The sequence below is a fragment of the Cynocephalus volans genome, chromosome 2 (genome assembly GCF_027409185.1).
Source record: "Cynocephalus volans isolate mCynVol1 chromosome 2, mCynVol1.pri, whole genome shotgun sequence".
In the NCBI taxonomy this organism is placed as follows: Eukaryota; Metazoa; Chordata; class Mammalia; order Dermoptera; family Cynocephalidae; genus Cynocephalus; species Cynocephalus volans.
The window spans coordinates 1,232,217-1,259,998 of NC_084461.1; the positions used below are offsets into that span (position 1 = coordinate 1,232,217).

Sequence of the window (27,782 nt, forward strand, 5' to 3'; positions counted from 1 at the left end):
GGGACCTGCACCATTTACCAGGGTGACTGTGTACTGGAGAAAAAGAAAACCCAGACTTTGCAGGGAACACCAGACACTGACTCTAACATGATGCTAATCCCTGGGATCCACCTGCCATGTGATCCTTTCAGAGTAGGGTCGTGTGTGGTCCGGGGACAAACGCGATTTGGCCTGGCTCATTACCCTTTGTCATTCTGTGCTCTGGAATGCGTTGTGTAACTGGATGAGCTCAGTGTCTGGCAGAATCCACACGTTCATTTCCTGTTCCATGACGGTCCAGTGAAGTGAAAGTCCTTGGATCTTCCTCTCCCCACCAAGATATTCAGCTGAACACATTACGGCATCTCTGTGGCCGTCATCACGATCGACACCAGCATCAAAGGCTCGAACGAGCAGGGGTTGTAATTTCTATCACCTCCCCATCCAGCTCGGCTGTTTGGCTTTAGATTTTGGAGACTGATGGGATTATCCCAAACCTTATCAAGAGGAGGAGACTCTGATTTGGGGGCTGGTTTCCTTCCTGGGTAAGTCAACACAGATCCTGGTCTGCAGAGCTGTTGATGGGGTGAATGCCTTTCCCTCCCTGCACTTGTGGGAAGTGACTGTAAACAACAGTCTTCTCTCATGTGGCAGGGATAGCAGGGCACTTTTGACGTCTTCTCCCAGAGCTCCATTTGCTCTTTGGAGTCACAGATGTCTTAGTGCCTTGACAAATCAACAGCATCATGCTGAGTCAACCTGGCGAGCAAGAAATAAAAAATATCAAGGTGCCTAGATAAGGCACATGCTTGCCAAACGTTGGACAAAAGAAAAAATGAAAATCTCAAAGCTTGCCACCTTGGTGAAGTTTCTACGGGTCCGGTGGTTTGGGATTGGTAAAGACATATATCCAAAATGAAAGATGACTTGCTACCCCTGGTGTTCCTACTCCTAAGAGAGAAATACCATACCTGGGGAGCCTCTTTGGATTTTTGAGGCAACATACAGCAGAATTGGGAACGTTTCTCTGGCCCATTTGCTATGTTATTCATCAAGTATTCAGTTTGGAGTAGGGAAACGTTCTGCAACAGGTCTGGATTACTGAGCAAGCTACTGTCCCAAGAGGACCACGTGATCTAGTGCAGTTCTCAAACTTTAGCATGCGTCAGAATCACCTAAGAAACTTTCACACGCATAAGCAGCACAGATTGCTGGGCCTCACTCCCAGAGATTCAGACTCCGTGGATCTGAGGGGGGACCTGAGAACGTGCATTTCTACCAAGTTCTCAGGGGATGCTGATGTGCTGGTTCAGGACCCACCTGAGAAACACTGATCTAGCAGAACCCATGGGGCCAAAAAGATCTCTGGCACATGGAGATGTATTGAGCGTGCAGACACCGAGTTTTGGATAATTGCTAAACATTCTTCTGAGAATACGTATTCTCCTTTTGAATAAGTGTGCTGCTGAGCCGTGGTTGAAACTCATGGAACTCCAAGTTACCTATGACCTGAGCAGTCCATCAGAGACTGTTTTGTCTAATCTGCAAACCCATACAGTTTGGTATAGACAGCAACCTGCCATCAATGGAATCTGCATGATATCAGGCTGGAGCAGGTCCTGAAGACACAAAGAGTTGTATTGAGACCGCTCCCTTAACCCTTCTGTATGGCTTCATGGGAGTTTCTTATGACCATCTGTCCAAGGAAATGAAAAAAAACTGAGCCTGGATTACGTATGCTTGTACAGGACACACTGACCCCACTAGAAAGTGGAAGCCTGCATCATTATAGCCACACTTAAGGGGCCTGGTGAAAGAAACCTGCCTGGTGGGCACGCAACCAGTGCACGAGGCTGTTCATTTAGACAAGGAGAGAGGTCAGAGGCGTGGCCGCAAATGGACGCATCGACATTGGCTAAGCGTTTGGCTGCGTACGAAGAGACTTCAGAGAAAATCGAGAAACTGATAACAAGATCTTTCTTGGCAGATTTCATGACTATTTATGTAGAAAATCTTAAAGAATCTGCAAAATAAGTACTGGAATTAATAAGTAAATTTTGCAAGGTCATAGGAAATGGTAAAAATCAATTGTATTTCTATATACTAGCAGCAGACAATTGTGAAATAAAATCTAAAGTAATTTTGTTTACAGTAGCATCTAGAACAAAATGCTTAGGCATAAAATATCTGTAAGATGTGTACACTGAAAAACTAGAATCCTAGCTGAGGGCAGCTCATAAAAGGCCTAAATAAGTAGAGAGAGATACCCTGTTTGTAATGAAAAGGCTCAATATTATCAGGGTGCTAATTCTCCCCTAAATTGATATGTAGGTTCAACTCAATCCCAATCAAAATTCTAACTTGCTTTTTTGAATAAATTGACCAGCTAGTTCTTAAATGTATCTGGAAATGCAAGGGACCTACAGTAGCCAAAAATATCTTGAAAAAGAGCAAAGGTTGAGGACACAGGAAACACAGCCCCCAACCCCCACCCCAACAGAACTAATTTTATTTCTTTCTATAATTATCTCGCCATTCGTGTCCTCTTTTTAAAAACAGCTTTATTGAGGTAGACTGAATACAATATATCAAGAGTACAGTTTGGCGAGTTACCATATGGCCATGGAAACATGACAAGATCAAGGTGAGGGATGCGTTCGTGGCTCTGGAATCCTCCACCTGCCCCTGTGTCTGTCTGGACACCACCCCCGTCCCGGCAACCACTCATTTTCTTTCTATGATCAACTTGCTTTTCTTACAATTTTATATAAATGGAATTACACAGCAGGTACTGTTCGGGGGCCTGTCCTCTTGCACTCAGTGCATTTGAGACGCATCCGTGTTGCCGCATGCGTCGATGGTTAACTTCCTTTTGTTTCTGAGTGGTGTTCCACTGTGCGGACACAGTGTGACGCACGGGTCCACTCACCTCCTGAGGGACGCTTGGCTCTTACAGATAAAGCTACTAAGAAATCTGCGAGCTTTGTGCGCACATGTGTTTTCACTCCTCTTGGGTGAGTTCTTTGTTGTGGAATGTCGGGGTCATTTGGTACATGTGTGTTTAACTGTTTTTTAAAAACTTAAATCGTTTTGCAAAGTAGTAATGCCATGCTGCATTTCCATGAACGGTGCATGACAATTTCAGATGCTCCATACCCTCATCGACACCGGTGTAGTCAGTCTTTTTTATTTTATTTTATTATTATTATTATTATTATTTTTTAAAAGATGACCAGTAAGGGGATCTTAACCATTGGCTTGGTGTTGTCAGCACAGTGCTCTCCCAAGTGAGCCACAGGCCAGCCCTGTATAGGGATCCGAACCCATGGCCTTGGTGTTGTCAGCACTGCACTCTCCCAAGTGAGCCACGGGCCAGCCCTGTACAGGGATCCGAACCCATGGCCTTGGTGTTGTCAGCACCGCACTCTCCCAAGTGAGCCACAGGCCAGGCCTGTACAGGGATCCGAACCCATGGCCTTGGTGTTGTCAGCACCGCGCTCTCCCAAGTGAGCCACAGGCCAGGCCTGTACAGGGATCCGAACCCATGGCCTTGGTGTTGTCAGCACCGCGCTCTCCCAAGTGAGCCACAGGCCAGCCCTGTACAGGGATCCGAACCCATGGCCTTGGTGTTGTCAGCACCGCACTCTCCCAAATGAGCCACTGGCCGGCCAGCCCTGTACAGGGATCTGAACCCATGGCCTTGGTGTTATCAGCACCGCACTCTCCCAAGTGAGCCACAGGCCAGCCCTGTACAGGTATCCGAACCCATGGCCTTGGTGTTGTCAGCACCGCACTCTCCCGAGTGAGCCACGGGCCAGCCCTAGTCTTTTTTAATTTAGACATTCTGACACGTTTGTAGTAATATCTCATTATGGCTTAAATGTGCATTTCTCCAGTGACTAAGATGTTTGAGCAACTTTTTATGTGTTTATTTGCCATCAGTATAATTTGTTGTCAAGTGTCTGTTCAAATCTTTTGCACATTTGGGTTGTTTGTTATTCTTACTATTGAGTTTCGAGAGTATTTTACTATTTTTCCCAATAGTTTTCCCAATCTTGGATTGTCTTTTCATTTTCTTGATAGAGTCTTTCAAAGAGCAGAAGTTACTAATTTTGACGAAGTCTATTTTGTCTATGTTTTCTTTCATGGCTCCTGCTTTTAGTGTTGTACTTAAGAAATCTTTACTTAACCCAAGATCACAAAGATTATTTTCCTAAGTTTTCTTCTAATTTAAAAAAAAATTGTAGATTGTACATTTATGTATATGACCCATTTTAAGTTAATATGGTATAAGGTATCTGCCTCTGTTGTGAGGCATATAAACATTTGGACTGTTATGACCCTGTGGTGAACTGACTCGTTTACCGTGAATGACCTTGTTTAGACCTGCTAACATCGCTGCTCTGCAACGGACGTTGTCTGAGGTTAGAACAGCCATTCAGCTTCTGGTCATTACTTTATATCTGAATATGCAATTGCGCCATTTGTTGAAAAGACAATCCTTTCTCTGCTGAATCGCTTTTGCATCTTTGTTGAAAAATCAGTTGAGATGCACGTATGGGTTTATTTCTGGACTCTTTCTTTAATCTGCTCATCTATTTTGTGATGTCAATGCCACATGCTATGAAATGAATCACGTCTCTCCTAAATTCATAGTTTGAAGCTCTAACCCCCAATGTGATTGCATATGAAGATTTGGGTCTTTAGGAGATGATTAAGGTTAAACGAGGTTATCAGGGTGGGGCCCTAACCCAATAGGATTGTGATCTTAGAGGAGGAAGAGATGCCTCTCTGCATGTGAGGACATAGTGAAAGGTGGCTGGCTCCGAGCCAGGAACCGTCTGCAAGCCTCTCCTCACCAGAAACAGAATCAGCCCGCACCGCGATGTTGGACTTCCACCTCCAGAACTGTGAGAAAATAAATTTCTGTTGTTTAAGCTGCGCAGTCTGGGGTATTTTGTTATGGCAGCCTGTATCAGTCCGTTTCTGTTGCTTACAAGAAAATACACGGAACTGGGTCGTTTGTAAGAAAATGAAATTTATTGCTTACAGTTTCAGAGGCTGGGAAGTCCAAAGTCCAGGGAACACATCAGGTGAGGGTCATCTTGGCGGTGGCTTTCCAGCAATGCAGGGGTCTCACAAGGCAGAAAATGGCTGAGGAGAAAGGGAGAGAGGGAGGGAGGGTGTGGAGGGGGGAGAGACACACACACACACACACGCACACGCACACTCTCACAGGCTCGCCTTTAGAGCCCTCAGAACCACGCCCATGAACTATGGTGTGGTCGTACAATCCAATCACCTCCCCAAAGCCCCACCTTTCAGTCATCACAGTGGGATTTCCCAGTCTCTCAGCACTCACAGTGGGGGCCAAGTTCCCAACACCTGGAACTTTGGGGGACACAATTTAAGCTTTGATGAGTTTTGGAGGGGACATTCAGTCCACAGCACAGCCCAAGCCAAGACCACACTGTCTTGGTTGCTGCAGCTTTGTGATACATTTCTAACTTTGTTCTTTTCCAAAGTGACTTTGGCTATTCGAGGTTCTTTGATTTTTTTATATGAATTTTAGAATCAACTTTCCAATGTCTACAAAACACCTCCTGGGATTTCTTCAGGTGAAGGCTCTCATTCATCTGTGGCCTTAATTCTTTTCTAATAAAGCCGTTCAATGATATAAATTCTCTTCTAAGTTATGCTTTAGCCAAATCCCATAGAGCTTGATATGTTGTGTTTTTGTTTCATTCAACTCTTTCTAATTTCCCTTATGATTTCCTCTTTGAGCCATTGTTATTTAGATATGTAATTAGTTTCCAAATATTTGAGGAATTTATAGATATACTTATTTTATTTCTTCCAGATATGTTTCACATATTGATATTTAATTTATTTGCCTTTTTGCTAGAAAACATACTTTGTATCGCTTGAATCCTTTTAAATTTATTAAGACTCATTTTGTGGTCTGGACTGTGGTCTATTGTGGTAAGTTTTTCAGATGCATTTGGAAAGAACGTGTACTCTGCTATCACTGGGTGAACTACTGTGTAAACATCAACTAGGTCATGTGAGTTCATGCTGTTTTTCTTTTCTTTTTTTTTTTTTTAAAAAAAGATGACCGATAAGGGGATCATAACCCTTGACTTGGTGTTGTCAGCACCAGGCTCACCCAGTGAGCTAACCGGCCGTCCCTACATGGGATCCGAACCCGTGGCCTTGGTGTCATCAGCACCACACTCTCCCGAGTGAGCCATGGGCCGGCCCTCATGCTGTTTTTCAAGTCTTCTATAAAAATTTAAAAGTTTCTGTACATTTATTCTATCACTGGGGGAGAGGAGCTGAAATCTCCACTTGCGACCGTGTGGCCTGGTGTGTTTCTCCCTGCAGGGGCACTGCCTTTGCTGAGTTTCTGTGAATCTCTGTTATGAGGTATATAAACATTTGGACTGTTATGTCTTCCTGGCGAACTGACTCTTTTATCGTGAATGGCCTTGTTTAGACCTGCTAACATCCCTGCTCTGCAACGGATGTTGTCTGAGGTTAAAAGAGCCGTTCAGCTTGTGGTTAGTGTCATAACAGCGTATCTTTCTCTTCCCTTTCCTTGTAACCCACTTGTCTTTTTATATTTAAAGTGTTTCTCATAGGAGCCATATGGGTGGGTCTTGCCTTCATATCCAGTTTGACAGTTTCTGCTTTTTAATTGGGGTGCTTAGACCATTTACACTTAATGGGAATGTGGACACAGTTAGGGTTAAGCCTACCATCTTGCTGTCATTTTCTATTTTTTAAATGTGTCCTTTTGTCTCATGCTCCATTTCTGCCTTCTCTCTGATTGTGTGGCATTTATTTGATTCCATTCTCCACCTCCTTTGTTGGATTACTAGCTGTATCTCTTTGTTGTGCTATTTTAGTGCTTATAGCATGTACCTTGCACCGTCGACCTTCGAGAAGTGTGACACCACTTCACACACGGTGTGAGAACTGTGTCCCAGCATGTTTCTATTTCCCTCTCCCGGCTTTTGTGACACTGCTGTCAAACACACATATGAGCCCCAGAATGCATGACCAATTTTGCTTTAGATATTCAATCATCCTTTAAAGAGATTTAAATAACGAGAAAAAAAGGACTTCCATTTACCCACGTGATTACCATTTCTGCTGCTCCTCATGCCTCTGTGTAGACCCAGATTTCAAAATGGTGTCATTTTCCATCTGCTTTAAGGGCTTGCTTTAACATTTCTTGTATTGAGGGTCTGCTGGTGATAAAATATTTCAGCTTTTATATGTCTGGAAAAGTCTTTATTTTTTTGTTTTGAAACATATTTTTTTCTGAGTAAGGAATTCTTGACGGACAGTTTTCTTTTGCTTCCTGTACTTTGTAGATGTTATGCTGCTGTTTTCCAGCTCATATTGTTTCTAATGACAAACCTGCTTTTATCCATCACTTTGTTCCACTGTGCGAAATATGTCTTTTTTTCCTCTGGTTGCTTCTTTAAATTATCAATAGATTTAAGATTATCATTATGATGTGCCTTGGGGTGGTTTCCTTCATGTTTTTATGATTGGAGTTCATTGAGCTCCTTGGATCTGTGGGTTTATAGTTTACACCAAATTTGGGAAATGATTTCTTCAAGCTTTTTTCGTTTTGCCCTCTCCTTTGGGGACTCCAAGAGCATGCATATCAGGCAGCTTGAAGTCCCACAGCTCACCGAGGTTCGGCTCAGTTTTTTGTTTTTTTCTCTTTTATTTTGAACAGTTTGTCTTCAAGTTCATTTACCTTTTTTTCTGGGATGTTAAGTCCACCTTCAATCCCAACCAGTATATTTTGCATCTCAGACATTGTAGTTTTCATCTCTAGAATTTAGATTTGAGTCTTTTAAACAATATCTTCGCTGTCTCTACCAAACTTGTTCACGCGTCTCTAGCCCATCTTTGAACGATGTAATGCATTTACAGTGACGTCAATGCACCCACCAGTTCTGTCCTCTGGGGCATTTCTGGGTCTGTTTGTGTTGACTAAAGGTCATATTTTCCCACCTTCTTGCATCCTAGTAATTTCTGATTGGATGCCTGACATTGTGGTTTTTCCCTGCTGTGTGATGGATAATATTGTATTTCTGTGAATATTCTGGAACTTTGTTTTTGGCTGCAGGTGAGTTACTTATAGTTTGGTCATTCTTTCAAGTTTTGCTTTCAAGCTTTGTTCAGTGGGACCAGAGAAGTATTTTGTCTAGGATTAGTATTTCCTTACAACTGAGGCAAACCCATTTGAGTTTTACACCTGACAGCCTGTTTCAGGAGGGAGGTTAAATCCAGACTCTGTTACTCTGTCTTCACTGGAAGCAAACATTGTGGACTCGTTCACTTTTATTAGCGTTAAAAGAGTTAATCAGCGCCTTACAAGCTCTCGACAATGTCATACAGCAGAGACTGGCCCTTCTCGTCGGCACCGATGTCTCTGCTGTCATTCCACAGCCGAGGTCTCCAAGCTTCTCTTGCAGTTGCATGGACTAGGTAGGGCTCAGCTCTTCCTGTGGGACACGGGCAGAGTCCATGTCACTCCCCTCCACTGAGATGAGGGAATGTGCTCTGGGTGACTTAAATATTTTGAAATTTACTGAGGTTTACTCGACGGCCAAGCACATGATCTGTGTTACCTCCTTCACGTGCACTTGAAATAGCAAGTCAACTTGGTAAGTAGAGTTGTTCCAATTTTCTACGTTATTTCATTTCTCCCCTTATGACCTGTCAATGACTGAGAGAACCGCATTGAAATACCCAACTGTGTTTGCTGATTCATTCTCCTTCTAATCCTGTCAGTGTTGCTTAATGTCTTTGAAGCTATGCTCTTAGGTACGTGCACACTTAAAATTAGTGTGTCTTCCTGTTGGATCGAACCCTTTATCACCATGAAATACCTGTGAAATTTAACTCTGGCAAATACATCCTTGTCTTAAAGTACACTTAGTATGTTATTAATCTTACCAAATCAACCTTCTTATGGTTGTATTTGCGTGTTATAAATACATTTCCCATTCTTTCACCTTCAATCTATGTTTAAACAGCACACAGTTAGGTGTTTTATTTTTTATTCGGTCTAACGACTGCTATTCAGGGAGTTCTTAGTCTGTTTAATGTGAGAACTCATATGGTTGTATTTAAGTTTGCCATTTTCTTATTTGTTTTATATTTGTATTATCTGTCCTTTGCTCTTTTCTTGCTACTCTTCTGCTTAGTTTGGATATCAATTATATCTCTTTGGTTTTGTTTTCTTTGGGGGCTTACACATTTTTAACTTACCGCAGTCTGCCTTTGAATAATAGTAATCCTTGTGCAGAGCCAAATTTCTGTCCCCTGGAGGCAGGTTGATGACACTGGCCCCTCCCATCACCCAGGGATGTCGCATTGTTTTAACACACGCTTACCCTGGGTGTGGGTCTGCTCTGACCTCAGCATTTCTGCCAGCGCCGTCTTCCTCACTTATGCTGCTGCTAGGGATTTATGTTACCGCAACAGCAGTGTGGTGACAGGCACACACTTGGAACTGCTTTTACCAAGTTCCCTGTCACCCAGCAGCAGCGGGCCTGGGGGAACACAGGGGTGACTCCTTGGAGCTCCCGTCGTGCTGCCAGCTGGGACATGGGACCTGCAACGCTGGGCTGCTGTCCCAATGGACGTGACATGCTGTGAACTGTGGACTGATACACGGTGCCATTTCACAGCCAGATGACGTCAGTGACACCAACGGGTGGAATTAGGAATGGCTCTTGTGGCTTCACCCCGAGTGATTGCTGTGCGGTGGCTGGCGCGTTACCATCCACAACATCCCGCAGCGTCAGTGCCCTTCTCTGCAGGATCGTATACCCTGCTTGCTGGGTTCCATGTGGCCATGGGATTCACCCCGGCCAGTGAAAAATGAGCGGGCTTGGTGCATTTACTTCTGCACAGAAAATCCAACATGCTCTTCACCATGTGACCGGCACAGTCCCAGGTGGGGGTAGGGGCTGCTCTGCCGGACTGGACAGTGACGACACTGAGCTGAGCTGCGATGACCTGCCTGAGAAGATGTGAGAAATCAATCCGTGCTGCTGACCCCAACCTCAGTGCTCCGCCTTTGTTACTGTGGCGTGCGGTATCCCAACTGGCTGGTAAACCCATTTACATGTGGACACAACTTTGGGCTCTTTTCCTTGGAAGGTCTCAGTTCCCCAGGATGGGATACTCCTGCGTGGGACTCCAACAGTCCATCTGTTGTGCTGGAAGGCCACATGGCCGTCAGCTGGGGGGCTCCCCATGTGTCTGAGCGGACAGGGCAAGAGAAGTGCTCCATACTGGACGGGACGACTAACCCCAGATGCAGCTGCTGTCACCGTCTTCAGAGCCCCGCGGATTCTCTGGGTACTTCTTGGTACTTTCATGGATGATACTGTGACCATTAAAGGCAGGAAAATAGAGGCTTCAGACACTGGGGAATGAAAATTTGAATCCTCTCACCAGGAAAAAAAGCCCTGACCACCCAAGGTACTGGGTAGGGCCAAGGAGACGTGGAATGGGTCGTGGAAGGAGGAAGTTGTAACTACTGATCACAGTGCCACGACCAGCCACAGAGAAGAGGGCAGCAACCATGCAGTGTCCTCCTTGCCCAGCTGAGGCGTGCGCGTGTGCGTGTGCGCGTGCGGGCGTGCGTGTGTGCGCGTGCACGTCACTTTGTTCGTTGACTGCTCGTTTTCCCCACTTCTCAGCACCCCATTATTTTCAATAGGGAATATCCGTGCCGGCAAATAGTGAGCTTTGTAACTTAGGTATTTCATGTTAGAGAATGTCCAGATGGACCCGCGACTGCAGCAGATGATTTAACATCCCCCAGAGATGGATGTGAACATTCACGAACCTCACTTTTTGTGTTTGGAGGTGTGATCACAATTGCGTTAGGACACGCGGTCTGACTGACATGTGGATACTGAGTTGCTAAAGGGGTGGCCCGTGTGCTCTTGGAACCCGTTTCCAGCGTTCTGAGCCAGGCTCTGTGACCCAGGGGCCGGGGGCTGGCGCTGTCCTCCCAGCTGGCTTCTGGTTGGGTTCAGCAAAGTTGGGGGGGGGGCAGGGGCCGGGGCAGCTGAAGACTGGCCTGGGGTGGAGGACTGAGATGACCCCCCCTGCTCCTGGTTTCCGATGGAATTGCCAGAGCAGCAGAGTGTCACCGTGTCCACTCCTGTGTGTGACAGCCGAGCACCACCTTCAGCGTGGCCATCCTAGCACTGCATACAGAAGAGCTGAGCACTCCCTATCCCATGTCAAGCACGCACAGCCCAGCAACACAAGCCATCCTGTGAGCGTCTTGCTGGCCCGTGTGTGCACGCATGGCCACTCTGCCCGCATCCTGCACGCGCCTGCGGCCAGCTGCTGCTCTCCCTGCGCTCTTGCTCCATCTGGCCCTGAGCCTGGCTTCTGCCCGGCTTTGAGTGTGAAGACTTGCCCTTGGTTGCAGGTCTTGTCTTTGCTATAACCCTTCCTTTGATCAAAAAAACTTAAACATGTCTAAGCAATTTCAAAGGTGGTGCCCAATCTTTACATTAAAAATGGCGAATGCATAAAAGTGCAAAGAAGTAAAGAAAAACTGCTGTCTCTTGAGATCATGTCCCTTGGGTGCGTGCACTTCTCTCCTACCAGACGGGGTCAGACCATGCGCTCTCACTGCCGCCTGTTTCTTCCACTTACTTTCCTGAACAGTATCATTAAGTATTATCTTATCTTTTAATCTGGTGGCTGTGTAACCTTGATTTTTCGTATAGTTTCCGGGAGTGCCGTACAGTTGATTTATTTCTTTTACTTCTACTTCTAAACCTTTAGTGACTTAATAGGACTAAGCGCAAGATCCACTTTTCTCTCTGCTTCACAAAGCGTGTTTAAGGTGTGTGTGCTTAATGTGGAGAAACGATAGAAATCGACTCACCAGGCAGGCGAGCAGCCCCACAAGCCTGACTTCTGTAAACTCTTCACCACTGTCCATCTAACATTGAAACCCTTCAGAGCGTCCCCAAGAAAGCTTTTTCGGTAGAAATTAAATTATTGTGTTCTCTAAACATGCCAGAAATGCACTATGAGAAATCTCATCTTGACTGCTTCTGTCCCAATCTACGAAACATCTGCTGTTGTCTTTCTGATTTAAAAACAGCACGTGTAACAAATACACCCCAGTACATAGGACTTCACGTTTTATTTATACCACTGAAAATCCCAAGTTCTTTACAGAGCGGCGAGGGCCGGCGCCGCATCTCCCACAAGAGGGACTTGGCTCCGACGCCACATACACTCAGGTCTGAATGCCCGCGGACTCAGTCCTGCACAAGGGAAGACAATCAGGAGGAGAAACATCCATTCCAAGTCTGTTTATCAGAGATTTTTTTTCTGAAAACGCACAGTGGCGTTCCATTCAAAAAACCCTTCATCTGCAGACCTGCAGGGAGGGAGGCCACGCTCCTGAGTCCCTGCCTCAGAATATCTCAGTTTACTAACCTCCTTCATCGGGCACTTGAGGCTTTTCTCTTTAAAGAATGAATCTTTACGCATTCTGTAACTATAAAGTCGACCGCTGTCTGCTACCAAGGCTACATTCAGATTTCTTCTGTGTCCAATAAGCCCAGAGCCCGACTGACTTCAGCTGCTGGCATCCCCTGTCTCTGTCCTGGCTGGCAGTGTACACGCTAGGGACATGTCGAGGTGACTGAAACCGAGGCAAGGCTGGGGTGTTTTCTTCTCTTAACGTCTGCGGGTGGAGAAACGCACATCACCGGTCTCTTTGAGGGGGTTCGTAAACATTTTTTCCCGTACTTACTGGCCTCTACAGAGATGCCCCAAATATAAAATCACACTTATCTTCGAAATTAAAAAAAACTCTTTTTTCCCCAAACAAACCCAGCAGCTTTTCTTTAGGAAACAAACTAAAGTCTATGGTTGTTATTGTGCTTTAAGGACAGATTTCTAATTGTCATAAGATAGAAGGATGAAACACGGGGATGTCACAGAGACCAAAGGTGATACCCAAACATCCCCTTTGGCCAGTCCTGCTCCAGTCATCCCTGGGCCCAAGAGGGGCTGAACCGCACGGCCCGGTGAGATGCGCTGCTCGGCCGCGAGGTCAGGAGGCAGCGCCGCTGGGGACGAGCTGTGCCACGCGGCCGTCGCCAGACACCCTCGCAGCCCCACGCCGCGCTCCACCTCGCGTCCTCCACAGTGAAAGACTTTGGCCACCCACAGAGGGGTGGCCGCTTTACCCTAAGGTGCCGTAGAAACCGGAGCACAGAGGAGCAGCGGCCGCTTCCCACAGGCACCCGGCCCGTGGATGGGGGCGCCGAGCCCGGCGATCCGCATACCCAGGCAGGCTGCCCACTCCAGTCCTACCTTCTGCCTCACCGATTTTACCAATACTCGTTGCTTTGATTGGAGTTTAAGCTACACAAAGTCGATTATGTTGAAATGAAACAGAAATACCAAACTGGTAATGTTTATAAAAAAGAGGGGATTTGAAAGGATTAAGGAAAGCAGAAAACGCATTCTGGGGCTGAGCCCTTGTGGTCAAACCTCCCCCTATGGGCCCAGACAGGAGGTGAGGAATTTACCTGGTAGAGAGAGGCCTGCTGGAAATTTAAGTCAAAGCCCCAAACAGCCTCAGATTCTATCAAAAAAGGGCCTATAAATAAATATTTGTTGACCCTAAAAGGAAAAAATGAAGTAGAAAAACAATTTTCTTTTTTAAAAAAAATGCTGAATGCTTCCTGAAGTACCTAAATGAAGTTTATAAAATACTCATGAGCTCCTGCACAAATATAGAAATGTTTAAAAATCAGACAGCGGCTCTGCCAAGTGGTGAACCCACAGGGGTGGGCAGAGACTTTGTGCTGGAATCAAACGCAGGCGGCACGTTCCGTGCTTCAAGTGTGTGGAGTGTGCATGTGAGGCCCCGCCTGTGCCCGCTGCCACCAGCTGATGAAAAAGGGACGTTAGAAGAGATCGCGATGGAAACTCAAACCAGGACACTGCAACACCTGGTGCCCACTCGCCCTGTGGGGACCTGACCCAAAGGGAGACCCGCCCGGGACTGGCAGGCAGCTTCCCTCCGAGCACTCAGCACCCAGCATTAGGCACGCCGGGCTCTGGAATCGAGACACTTCACAGAGAAACAAAATAAAAACGAACCCCCCAGGTCTTCTGGGACTCAGGCCTGAAGATGGTGGCTGTCCAGCTGAGTGGGGGAGGGAAACCCAGATGTCACTCGCCAACAGGGCGCATGGCCGCGTGGAGGTGGTGCTGACAGCGGGGACAGGCCTTGTCTCTGGAACCTTCCATCCTAGTCCAGTTTCTTACACAAAGGCTTCCTCCCAGCGTCCGAGTTTTCAGGGCTGAAGTCAGTACAGAAGCCGTTCGGGGTGGGCGCCGCTGGGGTCTGTGCACGGTGTTGGGGACACGTCAGATCGGGATACAGGTATTCCTCCGCAAAGTCGGGGTACATTTCTGCAAACCTGTCGAAGTCAGCTGGAAGGACAAAGGCACTTTTGGTTACTGGGACCTCAGAGGAACAAATGCCTGGAACTGGGGCTCTTTCCGGGAGCCCCGTGGGCGTCCACCTCACGCCCTGCTGGGGACGGTCGCAGTCGCGTGTGGGTGCTTTCAGGGCCGAGGAGAACCCGCACTCTGCTTTCCCTCTGCTGTGAGCAAAATCATTCTGAGAACTGGGAGCGGTTCTCTACCATGTCCTGCTTTTGGGAAACTCTAAGGAAGTCTAACGACTGTGAATTCAGCAGCCAGTCCTGGGTACCGAGCACCTGCGAGGCCCCGTTGGTGGAAGGAGCTGGTTTAGGGACAATAATCTGACACTCTGTGAGGAAGGTGCTCTTGGTCACACGGTTCGGCCCTGGGGAGACTGGAGGGGCAGAGGGTCTTCCCCACAGCCCCGGTAAGCGTGCATTTCCCAGTCGCTGTATGTCCCCACAGAGGGGTGGAGGCCCCTGCCTTGCACTGAGGGCACTACGGAGAGGTGTCAGGGGACCGAGACGGACTCCGAGCAGCAAACACTCAGAGCCACGACACCTTGGGAGCCGCAGAAGTCTTTACGAGGAAAGGTGAGCAGTCGGCCAGCACTCACCAGAGAGCAGCAGCCCCCCAACAAGCGAAACACACGCCCCAACGAGACATGCCCCCAAGCACCTTTCCTGCTCAGCTCTGCGGCCTCATGATACAGGAGAGTTTTCCTGGGACTCTGGCTCTGCCATTGCCGCGTGGCACGTCCCATCTCCTGCCCCATGGCCCTGCTGCACTGGTGACTCTCCTGCATGTTTTCTTGTTTGCTCTAAGGCTGTCCTGCAAGGCTGGGACTGCCTCGCCCGTTTTAGGAGACAAGGGAAGAGAAGTTGAGAAAATTCCACGGCAAGGACCTGGGGGCCTGTGAGGACACGGGCTGGACGCTGAGGCCACTGCGGCCCCAGTGGACACAACGTCGTTCACTCATACTCCAGGGGAGGGAGTCACTTCAGGGTGGGTTTGCTAACTTCACACAGCAATTTAAGAATACTGACCCGGCCGTTTCTGGGAATGCAGCCGGGGAAGGGAGCTGACGGCTTGTGCTCCAGAAGGGCAGGCCCTTTACTAGTTACGTAATTGGACATCACTGGAAAGGTGAGTGACTTGGGAGAAAAGCATCGCGTGCAGCCCACCTGCGATGGTTCTGAGCACCAGCCACGCTGTGCTCTCCAGACAGACTGCTCCCAGGCGAGAGGGGTGACACCCGGAGCCGAGGCTGTCCCCGAGGAGACCCCTGGTGAGTTGGCCTTGGGTGGTCGGGTGTGGATGTCCCTCAACTGCAGCCTCCGTGGGCAGCGTCTAGAGTGGGGGCTCTGAGCCAGGCTCAGAGTTTGGTTCTATTTGCTGCCTGCAGAAATCAGCTTCAAACCCTCCCTCCCCTCCCCTGCCTGGTGTCCAGAAGGACCTTCCTTCTGTGGAATTCCTGTGTTGCAGGGGCAGCCTGGTGGACGGAGGTGGGGCAGGGACTCCACTGGTGTCCCTAGTCTCGTGGGCACACCTGCCTTGCACAGCTGAGGCAGGCATAAAATGGACCATGCCCAGCTGACACCCCCCACCCCCGGCACTCACCAAATGTGATCCTTCCCTTCTCCTCCCCGTCGATGGCCTGGAAGAGGTCGGCCACAGGAAGCTCCGCCACCCCCAAGGCTGTCCTGAGGATGCAGGACAGGTCGGCCTCGTCTATGCTGCTGTCCTCCTGCGACCCGTACATCTGCAAGGCAAGGTGCGGCGTGACCTCGCAGCCTCCTCCTGCTGCCCCGCCGGGCTGCTCCTCATCCCTTGGACGTCCCGGCTTTCCACCTTCACAGAACTCTGGGCACCCTTGGGTCCAGGCTGTGCCTGGCACGAGTGGACGCTGAGCATGAGTGGAGCTGCGTCCTAGGCCATCTGACCTCAACTCCCAGCACCTCTGGGTGCCTCGTGGACACTCAGCAAACACCGCTGGGCCCAAGGAGTCAACGCTGTGGATCCCCGCCTGGGATAACTGACTGGACAACTCAGGCACAGCCAGACAGATGCAAAGACTCGGTGCACCCTGGGGCTGGGCCTTGGATGTGCCGTGGGGCAACGCCCAGGTTTCAGGATTTCCTTGATAGCACTTTTGCCTGTGACAGCTGGATCAGACCCTTACAGATGGACAGAAATGCTTCCTGCTGGGAGGGAGACTGTGCTCGGAGCCCAAGGAAGGAGATGAGGGTTTTACGTTGGGGACACAGGGACCACGGAGTCAGAGTAGGAACAGGACACCATGGTCCACCATTAACCTTACACTCCTACAGGCCTACCTTCCCCTCCTCCTGCTCTGATTCTGGAGGCAGCGGCTCCCTGCCTGCTCGGTGCCTAGACCAGGGCTGCAGGAGGGTCAAGGGCCTGTGCCCGCGCCTGCCGGGCGCCTACAAACACTGGGCTCCCAGAGTCTGCAGGACCCACCCTTCCCCTTCCGCAGCTCCACACGGACCCCATGACCCGGGAACCCAGATCCGCCCACTCAGTGCCCATCTTCCTTCTGCCCCAGTGGAAGCACTTTGTGGTCCGTGCTGGAGGCAGTGTGGGCCTGGCAGCTGGGCCCGCCCCGTCTCTCAAGGCCTGCGGCTACCCCTGGGCGCCCCCATCTACACCTGGCTTCAAACAGCACCTGTGCCTGCTGACAGCTCCTGCATCCTCATCTTTGTCCTAGATTTCTCTGCTGCTTTTAGATTTGTCAGATCAAATTCTGCAGACTAAATCCACCTTGGTGCTGCTGGAACCTCACAATTAAGCAAAGCCGGACCCAAGCCATGTGGCTTCCCACGCGCCTCCCTCTGGTCCCCAACGCCAGCTCCCGCCGCGGGCACAGCAGTGCGCCTCCCGCCCCACCTAGCGGTCATGCAGTGAACAGCAGCGGCTTCGGGGGGACACCGCATGGTGATCGAGCGCGACACTGCAAGCGGCTGCAGCACGCATTTCTACATTCAGAAAATTACTTAGAAATTTATTAGAAAAAATTATACGAGAAAACGCTGGGAGGCAGGCCTGGGCCCACGCTGGGCAGAGACCTCGGGCTTGCATTTTCCCCCTTTCTGAGCCCGTAGCATTTTTACCACAGGAATAATGATACAAGAGAAAGCAAAACGCGGGACCCCAACAGTGCGTTGAAAATGATTTCGGGTTCTCCTTCTGGAAAGTCCCAAGCGCTAGCAGCATCTGTGTCTGGGATTGTCAGCGCTATCATAATACAACTTTGTATCTCGACAGTGAGCCCAGGAGGAAATTTGCCTGTAAAGCCAGGGAGGCACGACTATCTCTGCATCTAAAGTGCAGCCTGTGATGTGGTCACCCACACACCCTTGAGGCAGGAGTGCTCCAGGGCCTTCCTGTCACCGGCAAGCCCCACTGGAAGGTGCTGAGGGGCCCAGGGGAGGTGCCCCAGAGGCAGCAGATGAGGACAGTGCAGCATATTTAGCAAACGGAGATGCTGTGAAAGGCGTGGGCTGCAGGCGGGGACACGAGGGAGGCCTGCAGGAAGGTGCAGTAAGGCGGGTAACCTGGAGAGTTAGAACTGCCGGCCAGGACCATGCGGACATCTGCAGGGCACCCGGAGCCACTGCAGGCTGACGCAGGGCAGGACCCGGTAGTGCTGTGTGGATTTGGCACCAGCTGCATCTGCTCCGCTGGTAGCTCCCAGAGGCGATCACACAGCTGTCCCCAAGGTGGCTGCCGAGGAGCAGCATGTGCTGTTACCCATGGCACGAGTCCACCTGAGAAGACCTGCTGGTGACATGCACACCAGTCCGTCCAGGCGCCCTGGGACATGGGAAGCCCTCTTCCTGCCTTTCCTGTGGGTGTGGATTGCTAACTCTGGGAGAAAACAGTCAAGAGTTTTTTTGGAATTTTACAATGGCTAGCACAAACTTCTGTAAAAATAGCAGTTAGGCAAATAAGAAATTTGCCAATATGATAATGGACGATAAACTATGTCACAAGACCATGCTCAGGTCCCTACAAATCAGACACACGTAGAATCTGTACTTGCCTTGAACGCCAGCTGTATGGTGTCCAGGGTCTGGGACGGCCTGCAGACGACGGACAAGGCGACCACGTACTCCCGCAGGTCCATCTCGCCGCCCCCGCCCTGTGGGAGAGACGGGCTCGGGTGACGGCTCAGCCCCCGAGCACATGAGTAGAACCAGTGTTTCTCACGGCCCCGATGCCAGTCCCAGTCTGGCTGACGACACCAGCCCCCAAAGAAGGGCGTTTTTCAAGAACATTCCTAACCAGCTGGGTTCTCCTGGGTAACTGCACTGTGTACACTTCCTTAGGCCATTACAATTAACTGTTAAACTCTATGAAACTGCCCCATGAAGTGGTCTCAGCAAAGCACATGTGAAACAATGACTGTCACTTGCAAAGACTCACGTTTTAGGGAAAAAACCCAGCGAACACCAATGCTCATTTTAGCCTCTGAGAATTCACTCTCTTTATGACGAGATATAAGCTGCCAGATAAGTGGATCTAGAGCCAACGACGCAGTGTGGACACGAGCACCAGGTCACTGGAATTCAGCCTGTGCCCCGCACAGACTGTGTCAGCAACACACTCTTGTCTCCACGGGACTGTCAGCTGCTTTGAGTGAGCAGGTGGACGCAGAGAGAGGGGCGAGCTGGGTGCCCACAGGGACACTGGGGACCCCTCTTCTGATGAGGAAGAAAATGGTCTGGACATGACTGAAGGGCACACCTTGGTTGGAGGAAAGGACCTCCTGAGCCATGTGAGGGGACGAGGAGATGAGGAGGAAGTAGGGGCAGAGGGGGGACTCCCTGGTCAGCAGCAGAAGGAGGAGGTGAGGAGGACCTGGGGGCAGAGGGAGCACCTCTGACACAGTCACTGCCTCCCACCCCTGTGTAGACCATAGGCTGCAGGTCTCAGAGGTGAGGCACAAACGTCCCTGGTATACTGTGAGAGAAAATGACAGCGTCTTTTGCAGGAGCCCCAGACCCGGCTCTCGCTACATGAGGCCCAGGACGGTGGTCTCAGGAGGTGGGGCTCCAGGCAGGTGGGCTTCACATCAGAACCAGCACCTGCGCGTCACGGTCTGAGGTCCTGTGTGTGAAGTCGAGACTACTCCCACCTCATAAGAACACTGTGCATTTGAAATAGTAGATAATGGAAAACGAAGAAGCCACTCACTGCCATAGTGACCTCATACTGTTAGACGCTGAGCCAATACTTTGCCGTTTCCTGTTTCACACCCGACACTGTTGGAAGCACCGAGAACACAGCCACAGCTGTGGCTCTGACAGCAGCAGACATTTGCACGCGAGGTGCAGCGACCTCTGCCTTTCTACCAGAGGGGCTGCTGCCAGAACTTCGTCGTGCTGCGAGGTGGAAGAACATGCTGGATCATACGCCGTGTTGCTTCGCCAGTGGACAGAAGAGCAGGGACTGACATGATCCACAAACTCCCAGAGGCGCCTTCGTGTGTCCACGCCACACACTTGCTCCCCCTCGGTCCAACCGAAGGCCGTGCTGCGGCTGCTCGGTGTCGTTCACGTGCAGCACACCGTGTTGTCACACAGAACACACCATTCTGAAGGAGGCCTCAGCACTTACCCTGTCCTGTGACGAGTGTTGACAGCACAAGCGTCAATAATGTGACACAAACACCCAGAAAAGACCAGGCCTGGCAGATTTCTGGGTAAGTGTGGCCTCCTGCCCTGCTGCATGCAAGGTCCCACGCCTTCCCAAACCTGTACGGCCACCCCACCTGTTCAGCGCCACAATAGTGTGAACGTCGATGCCTCACTCAGCTACGATGTGTGACCTAATGATGACGTGCAGGGCGTGGGGCAGCTGTCGTACCGGGAAGACACCCTCACTCAGTGACAGAAGGCTGGTGGAGAACCTCTAAACCAGTCATCGAGAATGAGGCACATTATTCCGAAACTCTGCCGTGGCCAAGAGGAGCTCCGGCGGAGCTGCCTAGTGGAAGTTCTGAGAAGGGAATCCCTCGGAGAGCACGGGCTGGGCATCGCCGCCATTAGGCCTCTTAGTAAGCTGATTTACCACACCCCAAAACCACAGGCACGTTTATCAGCAAAGGATAACTTAAAAGTCAAATTTCTACATGCATTTAAAAGCATGGAAGGACATCTGGGGTAATAAGGGGTGGTTTCCTTTTTCTGCTTTCAAAATGGTCTAAAATGTGTTTATATTATAATAAGAACAACTTATATTTTGAAAAGTCAGAGGTTTTGCTTCCAAGATGCCCCCCTCCCCAGGTGACAGTCCCTACCTCATCGAACAGTGAAAACATGTCTTCTAGCACGCTAGAGACGGGGACCTCCAGGTACGCTGCAAACTCTGAAAGACCAATCTTTTCTCCCCTCTTCACCTTAGCACTTTCTGAATATTTGTCCAGATCTTTTTCAAGATTTTCCGGTTTCAGCCTAAACAAAAAGAAGAGGGAAAAATTTCTTTATCAATAAAATTACTGAATGCTAAAAACAGGAGATTCACTGTTACAAGACTCATCAAAGTATTAAAGTTATTTATATCATAAGCAAGTTAGTTCTCAAGCAAAGGCATTCTAGTAATTTGGAGGTGTGTAATACATCTTGTCTGAGGGTCTAGGCAGGTGGTTGTGGACACCCCCCTCGGTGGCACCCGAGCAGATGGCTGGTGCCAAGCATCAGGGGTATTTCAGACACTTCTGTGTGGATTGAAATTGATATTTGAAACAAAACCAAACCAAACCAGAATAAGCATTATTAACAATCATTTCCTTAATCACTGGGCCTGTGGCCTCATGTGGCTCTGGCTGGACCCGTCACTCAAGTAGCACCAGGGGACTCACCCGAGGCCCCGCACAAGCCGGGCAAATTCCAAAAGGCAAGTGTCGGCAGGGAGGCGGAGCTGTCCCTCCGCCAGGGCGAGCTGGCAGTCTTCAAATGTGTAGTCAGTCACGGAGACGCCCAAGGCCCTATGCAAGAGAGGAGGACACCTGTGTCAGCCTGTCCCCACAGCAGCCCGTCCCTGCCGTCCCCTCAGAGTAACGGGGTCGAGGGGCCACCAGGGCCTGGGGCATCTGAGGGCCTCCAGGGTAAATTGTCTCCTGAGGGCTCACTGGGAGTGATCTTCATGCTCTGCACAGAAGAGGGGGACCGCTAACTACCTGCCCGAAGAAAAGCTCACGGTGACAGAAGAAGTCGGCAAGGGCCTCAACGATGTGGGCACCCGCCTCACAGGGCACTGGTTCCCTGTGGGTCTCTCCTGAATCAGCTCTGATAGAAACACAGGCGGTGGTGCCCTGTGACAACACATCGCACGTCTTGCTCTGAGACCACCAGGCATCTACACCATGGAGTCATCTGCCCAAGAGAACGTGCCCGTCCTGCCAGGTGTCTCCTCCCCCAGTGGGATCAAGGCAGCGCAGCTTTATCTGCACAGGAAGCGATGCTTTCACCGAGGTCTCAGTGTATCTATTTTGTAGCCTATGCGAAATGTTATTAAAGATTAAAAAAGAAATATCTATAAATGCAGGCAGAGGCCATGGTGACAGAGGAAGTCATGAACAGAACAGGTGTCCAAGCACAGCGGCCGCTCCGGCTGCTAGAGAACAGGCCGACTTGGCGTGGAAAAGCCCCAGGGTGAGCCCCGTCAGCCCTCGACTCCGAAACAGCGGGAGGAAGCAGAGTCCGTCGTCCAAGTGTCAGAGAAACTAACACAAAGACCTTTAAACACGGGCCGGAAGCACAGTGTGTGCAGACACGTGGCCAGCAGCAAGTCCTTGTATGTCCCGACTTCTGGGTGTGCCACCAGCCGGACACCGGCACTCTGCCCTTCTCCCTTCCAGTGGCACCTCAAAGGCAACTTCTAGCAATTCCAACAGAAGAAGTTACAGGTGGTAGAGGAAGCTCACGCTTACTCAAACGAAGCTGGGAAAAGCTGATGAAAAGAACTTGCTGGAAACATGGGCTTAAATCTCCCTTTCACACTCCCCCGGGGCTAGGGACATGTGCAGCCCCCTCCTCTTTACATGGGCTGGACTTGGGGACCAGCGTCAGGCTCACCTTCCCTGAGCTATTCAGCCAGTGGCTGATAGACAGGAAAAGCGTCTTCCCTCTCCGGTGGAAGCAGAGGACGGGGGCCTTGTGGCCTGCCCCCTCCGCGGTCCCCATGTCAATGGGGTCTCCTCCTGCTCCTCCCTGGCACTGGGAACCCAGAGGAGGGTGCGAGTGGGAGATGCAGCACCTGAGCCTGCCGCCCGTGCACCTGGGCACCCTTCCCAGAGCCCTGGGGGGACGGGGCCCTGGCCGTGAGCCCACACAAGCAAGCCTTCAACCACAGCACGGGGTGGTGGGTACCCTGAACAGAAGAGCAATGTGCAAAGTCCATATTTAGCACTAAACACAGATGCTTAATAACTGATTCCAAATTTCAATGACTTCGAACATGGGGCTGCCCCAAGCTCCACAGTTAGCACGACGTTCTTGCGGTTTCCGTCCCACTAAACACGCACGTGTGTGGTGTCTGTACAGTCACTCATTTGGTTTTATCCTGTGTCCACATCTATGCTGAAAATCAGCGCATCACGCCCTAAAATCCTGGGAGAGGTGAGGGCGTCTTAAAGAGAAGACACCCCCACAGGGGCGATGGGTGGGGAATCCCGACCCATCTCCGTGGTGACTGGGGTCGTTTCTATCACGTTTCTGTCTTCAGCGCTGCCCTGAAGTCAAGACTGAGCCATCCAGCAGAGCTGCATCAGGTGTCATGAAAAATAACCTTTTCTTGACTATTAAAGAAAACACACTCATGGTAGAAAATGTGCCAAACATAGGAAACAAAACAACCCCCCCCCCATCCCCCAGAATCTCCATAACTGAACGGGGCTGTTAATAATTTCCACAAGAGCTCCTTGTGCCCTGGCAACACTGTGCAATCATGCCATAAGCAAACTGCCTTTCAAATCTTTATTTGATGGCTGTTAAAACTGCCTTGGCCAGTTGAGGCACGACCACTGTGGGGGAGCAGCCCCTCAGGTGACCCCCAGGAAAAAGGGACAGGTCCAGCTGAGGGCCATCCAAGAGCCCTCAGCTCTCCTGGCTCCTCCCAGGTATGATCTCAGGTGGGGCTGGGGACCAGGGAGGCCCTTCCAGGGCACCTGGCTGGGGCCCATCCCTGCCTCGCCCACCCAGCCCATGCTGGTGCGGCCCCTCCCGACCGTTCTCCCGGCCAGCATGGGAGGCGTGGGTTAGTGACCGCAGCAGACCCTCCAGCAGCCCTGATGTGATGACAGAACATGGTTCTCAAGGAATTGTAGTAGGATTTTAAGAGCATTCAGAATTGCCACAAAGGAAATGACAGCACTCTCCAATAACCCTGAAGATATGTGTGAGTTCCTCAAAATCTGTTTTAAACAGGTGGCTCTAAAATAATCAGTGAGGCCCATGAGCCATCTTCCACTGAGTTTTGTAAAGTCTGTCCCCTTCCTCTCACGTGCCCAAACATGGACAGTACCACAGCGGAAGCCCTGAGTGTGGGTTTGGTGGAAGTGTGAGTGCACCTGCCCTGCCTGTGCCCGCCCTGCCTGGCACCTACTCCCGCTTGGAGCTGTCTGTGCTGGAGGCTGCGTGGGCCTGTGGGGCACAGAGACTGTGTGTACCCATTTCTGCCCTCTGCATGTGCCCGGGAGGGAGAGGGAAGAGAGCGATCCAGACTGAATTTGGGAACTTGAGCTGAGCGTGCACAAGGTGACTCAGGAATCAGGCAGGGTCACCAGCACGTGCTGAAGCCTGCCAGCCTGCGTCATCATCTCTTGGAACTTGCCTCTGGAGAGGCACGTCCCCAGCCCGCCCAGAACTGCCGCATTGGGGACTCCAGGGTGGAGCCGGCAGCCCCGGGTGGAAGAGGCTTCCCGACGCCTCCCTGTAGCCTGGGTTTGAGTGTCCTGCAGAGGGGGACCTCAGCTCCACCTGATGAGAGCTTTGCAGGGGAGCAGCAGGACGGGCGCCCAGGTGGGGCTGGCAGGTGCGGGATGACCGCTCTGGCTGCGGCAGTGAGGGGGACAGAATGCACATTTTAAGGATGTGTGTCTGGGGACACAGAGGGATGAAAGATGGTCAGAGAGGAAGGGAAGTGAGCTGACGCCCCGCTGTCCACACAAGCGGGGGCTGCATGTGAATGTGCAGAGGGGGTCTCCCCCGTACTCCCAACGGCATGCGCAGAAGTCAGAGAACTAGCTCAAGTTATCTCGCAGGATGAAGTGTGCAGCACCACGCTCAACCCGGCAAGATGCAGCCAGGTCGCTGGTCAACACTGCAGGGCCGACGAACAAGCCACGCTTCGAGGGTCCTCCTCCCGGGTCCTAAAGCTGCCCAGGCCAGCACTCTTGTTGGATCACTCGGGTGCACAGAGAGCACGGCACCTGGGTGACTGATGGCTGTGCATGTTTGAAACTTGTGAATGAATGAGTGGTCAGCCATTCCCAAATCTGGACACATCATAACGTCATCAGATAAAAAAGGGACCTAAAGCATAAGGTCAAGCACACTCTTGCCGATGTGGACAGTGCCCATTCATTCACTTCTGCAGAAAGCCTAAGGCTACTGGGTATTTTTATAGTAATGCTGTAAGAGACGCCTCCCCTCAGGGAGGGGAGACAAGATGTCACTCACTCTGCCATGACACACCGCACGTTGCTGGCGTACAGCGCGGGGTTCCTCTTCTCCTCCTCGGACGGGCTGTACACAGGCAGGAACTGCACACACAGAGAAGCTGCGTCACTCCACGGATGTCACAGGACACAGCCCTCACCAGCGCCCTGCAGAGGACCACCGTGAGGCTCTGCCGACATACTGTCCATCAGAGCCGCCTTCGAAGCACATGTGTGCACATGCATGCACACACGCACGCACACACACCCACAGTGCGTGCACCGCACACACAGACGCACACACACACACAGACGCACACGCACACACCCACAGCGCATGCACTGCACACGCAGATGCACGTGCACACACACCTGCACACACCTGCATCTGAAAACTCACAACCCAGCACGGATCCCCAGGCGCGCCTGCTACCCTGTGTCGGAACGTCTTGCTCACCATTGTGCTGTGTTTCTAATCTCACACAGGGGTTTGGTTTTCAGATGCAAAAGAATTACGTGTATGTTACCATTTCTAAAGTTCTCAGTTTTGTATTGGGAATGGAACAAGTTATTTCTACATTTGAAATAGACTATTGGTGGCCGTTTCCCCTCTATGGCATTTGCAAATTTAAATAACTAGGCCCATAAATAAGTCTTTTCCTGAGCGATGCTTATACTGCCTTTTAGGTAAGTCCCACATGCTGCCGCCAACCCACACCACGCGTGAGAAGACAAGAGCCCACCACTGACCCGCTTTTCTTTAACACAGACGGTGTAGAATACAGGAACATCCTGAAAGCCTACGATTCTCACCGTTTAATTGCAATCTTTTGCTCACCGCTATATTTAAAAGAATTTTGTAAACTATAATGGTTCCTCACGTTAACATTAGCAGCTCGTATGAATAACACGACTAAAGACATTGAGAGTGATTTTGCAAAGACATTCAGCTTTTTTTCAACTCTTAAAATTAGAAACCAGGCTCGAAATAGAACCGATGTAGACCGGGGAGGCCCCAGCATTGGAGTGCGAGTCCCTACGCCCTGTCCTCAAGGCCTGGCCCCCAGAGCCTGCCTGCGGTGCTGCCTCCCGGCTACCAACAGAATGAGCCACATGCGCAGGAGGGACTGCCACCTCGGACTCGGGCCAAGGCCCTTCCAGCTCAGTCCTCTGCAGGCAGAGCGGTGATCGTCTGCAGCGGCGAACCACGCGGCCGAGCGCTGGGCGCACTGGCACGTTCAGTGACACTCTGCAGTACTGACTGGAAGGCATCAAATCGTTTCATTAAACACTTAAGTTGCACAGGACTCACTTTAATTTTCAGATGCAGAAATAGTGCATTAATTCCCTTTTTAAGAAAAGAAACTCTTCCATATCCACTCATATAAAATTGCACAGGCTACACGTACGTGACTGTGTTTACTTCAGCCAAGAGGCTGGTGTCGTGACTCTGGAGACCACAGACAGGCTGAACACTGGGCGGCAGGTTACATGATCTGGCCAAGTATTACACAGAGGCGGCCGATATGACAAATTTAGCAGTGTGAATTCAGCAGTATTAGTATCAGGTAAAAATAAAAGCCAAAAAAAGAAAAAAAAGCTGTTGCATAGAGGCCAACTTAAAGTGCCTTGAAGCTACACAAACCATAATAAAAGAATGACAGGTTTAGCTTCCTTGTTGATTTTTAAAAATCCTATCCAAGTCTTTCAAAATCACACAAGAGACATAGTCACTGATGCAAATGACTGCGAAGCCCCTCTAAGGAGCCCCTCTAAGGAGCCCTGAGAAAGGGAAAGATTTCCAAAGCAAGACAGATGACGGTAACACTGTAATGTGTCTGTACAGAACTCAGCACGACATTTTATAACATTGTGTCTCTGCAAACCACAGTAAAGCACTGTACCTGGACGACCTGACCATAACACTGTACAGCACAGAACCCATACAAACCTCAATCTCCACTTGATTGTTAAACTGACACAGCGTGAGCCACAGGATTTCCAACCTGGAAAGCGACACAACGAGTCAGTTTACAGCGCAGGTGAAAAAGTCAGATGCTTAGTTCCTCTTAGTTAAATTACTTCCAATTCCGGAGCAAAGTCTCCAGGCCCTCCCCCTCTAGAGGGCACTTCTCAGTTGTCGTCCTTCAGGAGGGGACTCTGAGCCTTCCTCGGCCCAAATCGAAATGCTGCAACCCAAGGATGATGAACAGGTGACTTTTATGAAGTAGCAGTTTTCGCTTTTCCTAAGTGCCTGCTTGTGTCTCTGGTTGGTCCAGCAAGCCCTCGTCTCCCAAGTTTGCCTCCCAGCTCAGAAAACCTTGTCTACAGGACCCCGCTCCCTAACCTCGCTCCTGGACTTCCCAACCTTAGAACCAGCATCACAACCCTCTCACCTGCAGGAGTCAGATCTGGGGAGCCATGCAGAATCCCCTGTCCTTGGGCCCACATTTGCCCCCTGTGCAGGACGGTCCACCTCCTGACTCTCTCCTGCCCTGTCTGCCCCAAGTGCGGGCCACCAGGATGCCCAGGAGCCCTTCCCAGTGCTCACCTCGCTGCTCACAGCCCACCACCCTCCACACCCAGCCCAGTGCTGCCC

General features: G+C 50.4%; 1 protein-coding gene across 1 annotated transcript in view; it reads right to left on the reverse strand.

Moving 5' to 3' along the window:
* Positions 1 to 12,219: 12,219 nt before the first annotated feature.
* LPCAT1 (lysophosphatidylcholine acyltransferase 1) overlaps positions 12,220 to 27,782 on the reverse strand; it is a 61,494-nt gene continuing 45,931 nt past the window's right edge. Inside the window, exons 8-14 of the mRNA XM_063086583.1 lie at positions 27,135 to 27,189; positions 25,206 to 25,288; positions 21,386 to 21,511; positions 20,825 to 20,978; positions 18,566 to 18,664; positions 16,123 to 16,264; positions 12,220 to 14,508 (exon numbers count right to left, since the gene is read on the reverse strand). Of these exons, the coding sequence (XP_062942653.1) occupies positions 14,324 to 14,508; positions 16,123 to 16,264; positions 18,566 to 18,664; positions 20,825 to 20,978; positions 21,386 to 21,511; positions 25,206 to 25,288; positions 27,135 to 27,189 (844 nt within the window). The 3' untranslated portion in view covers positions 12,220 to 14,323. The remainder of the gene's footprint in view (positions 14,509 to 16,122; positions 16,265 to 18,565; positions 18,665 to 20,824; positions 20,979 to 21,385; positions 21,512 to 25,205; positions 25,289 to 27,134; positions 27,190 to 27,782) is intronic.